A 1,784-nucleotide genomic window follows, 5' to 3' on the forward strand; every position below is an offset into this window, starting at 1 on the left:
TTACTACCTCCTTCTCCTTCTCATAATAGGAGCCACATTTGATGTGGTCACGGATTTAAGAATTGTAAACCATAGTAGATTGGGAAAGTTAGTAGAATATAGACTTATTTTTTTATATTAATTTTATAATAAAATATTAGTGAAGAAAGTTAATGAAATGTAGGATCTATGTAACTCTTATTGTAGGACGTACTGAAATAGCAAAATGTAGCTATTATTGTGGGACAACTGTAATAGTAATCTTTTATTAGAATCTGTAGAGACATTCTACGGGGAAAATGAGGAAATTGAATGACGATACAAATTTATTCTAATCATTTATTTAATGTTGAACACAATTATCACATCTCATGCCGTAGCAACCACTGTTATTGTTGTTGCTACTCTCATTGTCTGTAAAAACGACCTCAACATCACAAATCACTTACTTGAAATTACACAATGGATTGACTGATCACTTGCATCAATTTCCATCTCCAAAAAATTTAGAGATGGAAATATATGAGCAAAAAATTATTAATAATCAGTTGCAGTCACCCAGAAATCTTGACAGCCTCTCAAAAATTCTTGCACCTCCAATTTCCAATCCACTCCCTCCAATCTGCACCACAACCCCAAAAGGCCAAAACATTATTCTTTTTACAAGGGCATGTGTAACACGTGACACAAATATTAAAATAAATTATGAAACACTATCGTGAAGTACACCGTCGGTCCACTTTGACCGGTGCGAGTTTTAAGAAGTGCATCAGAAAAGATAAATGTGAAAGGCGAATATGTGCGAGTTTTAAGAAATAGTATATGAAAAAAATAAATGTGGAATGTAAACATCTAACGTGCGAGTTTTAAGATACTATGAAAAAAATAAATGTGGGATGTGAATAATGCAGTGGAGTTGAGACCGATAAAAAAAATTAGACATTATTTTGTGGACAGTCCAAAATAAAAATGTGAACTTTAGAATTAATCCCTTTTCGATTACCTCGGAATACACATTGTGATATACGGTCCCGTCCAGCACAGAGAGAGCCGCGTTAGCAACATCAGCACCTTCCTCGGTTAGAATCCTAATAATTTCCTTGAACATAAACCGGTGTTCGACTCCAGTCACCAAAACCACGTCAAGACTCGAGCGGTTGGCATGAACTTCGAGGGACGACGGTTGGTTCGGCCCTCCACCAGCATTGGATTCACATTCACCCCTAAAACTAAAACTGGAGCTAACAGATTTATGCACCTTCAAAAAATTTCTCTTCTGCTTCAGCACCTCCAGCCTCTCTTGTAGCTCATTTATGTACATTGCAGCTTCTCCTAATTGATCAGACATGCTACCTATTTCCTACAAAAAAAATATTAAATTAGCTTTAAAAAATAGAATAAATGGAGAAATGATGAATACCTTTGAAGATTGAGGAGGAAGGAGAGAGCAGAGTTTGAAGTAGAGAGCTTTCATTTGATTTCTTCTGTTTTTTTCAATAGTTTTTCTATCATATGTGGATGGGGAAATAGGGTGATTCATAATTTTATGCTTGACAATTTTCTAGTGAGTGTGGGAGGTGAAGTGGTACACGTTGTGCAACATTTATATACTTGAAAACTAAATTTGTTTGGGTTTTTTCAGAAAAGAAAACAAATTAGTTAATGTCAATTTTGGAGAAAAAAAAGGCGGTGTGTCTACAAAAGTTCACATGATGAGCATTTTTCACAATATGTATATTCATTTGAAAAAATGTGCATTTTTGTAATCGAATAAACGTAAAATTTTCCCCAGTCTTAATAATAAT

General features: G+C 34.5%; 1 protein-coding gene across 2 annotated transcripts; it reads right to left on the minus strand.

Annotated features, from left to right (window-relative positions):
• Positions 1-287: 287 nt before the first annotated feature.
• Positions 288-1,570, minus strand: LOC121783925 (transcription factor bHLH162-like). Of its 2 annotated transcripts, none has more exons than XM_042182113.1 (3): positions 1,400-1,570; positions 983-1,332; positions 288-601 (listed from the first exon to the last, which is right to left on the minus strand). In XM_042182113.1, exons 2-3 carry the CDS (start codon positions 1,325-1,327, stop codon positions 524-526), a joined length of 423 nt encoding a protein of 140 aa, XP_042038047.1. In that variant the 5' UTR covers positions 1,328-1,332; positions 1,400-1,570; the 3' UTR covers positions 288-523. The 2 variants fall into 2 exon arrangements, with proteins under 2 accessions (XP_042038047.1, XP_042038046.1); XM_042182112.1 differs by having other exon boundaries at positions 983-1,339; positions 1,400-1,569.
• Between the last annotated feature and the right edge of the window lie 214 nt (positions 1,571-1,784).

The sequence above is a fragment of the Salvia splendens genome, chromosome 21 (genome assembly GCF_004379255.2).
Source record: "Salvia splendens isolate huo1 chromosome 21, SspV2, whole genome shotgun sequence".
Lineage (NCBI taxonomy): Eukaryota > Viridiplantae > Streptophyta > Magnoliopsida > Lamiales > Lamiaceae > Salvia > Salvia splendens.

Bases quoted from the DNA above. Each gene is read 5' to 3' on its own strand.
- LOC121783925 (XM_042182112.1), bottom strand. From the start codon at position 1,519: ATGAATCACCCTATTTCCCCATCCACATATGATAGAAAAACTATTGAA. The intron at 1,340-1,399 runs GTATTCATCATT...TTTTTTTTGTAG, and splicing joins TTCCTCCTCAATCTTCAAAG to GAAATAGGTAGCATGTCTGA. The intron at 602-982 runs GTAATCGAAAAG...GTTGTGGTGCAG, and splicing joins ATCACAATGTGTATTCCGAG to ATTGGAGGGAGTGGATTGGA.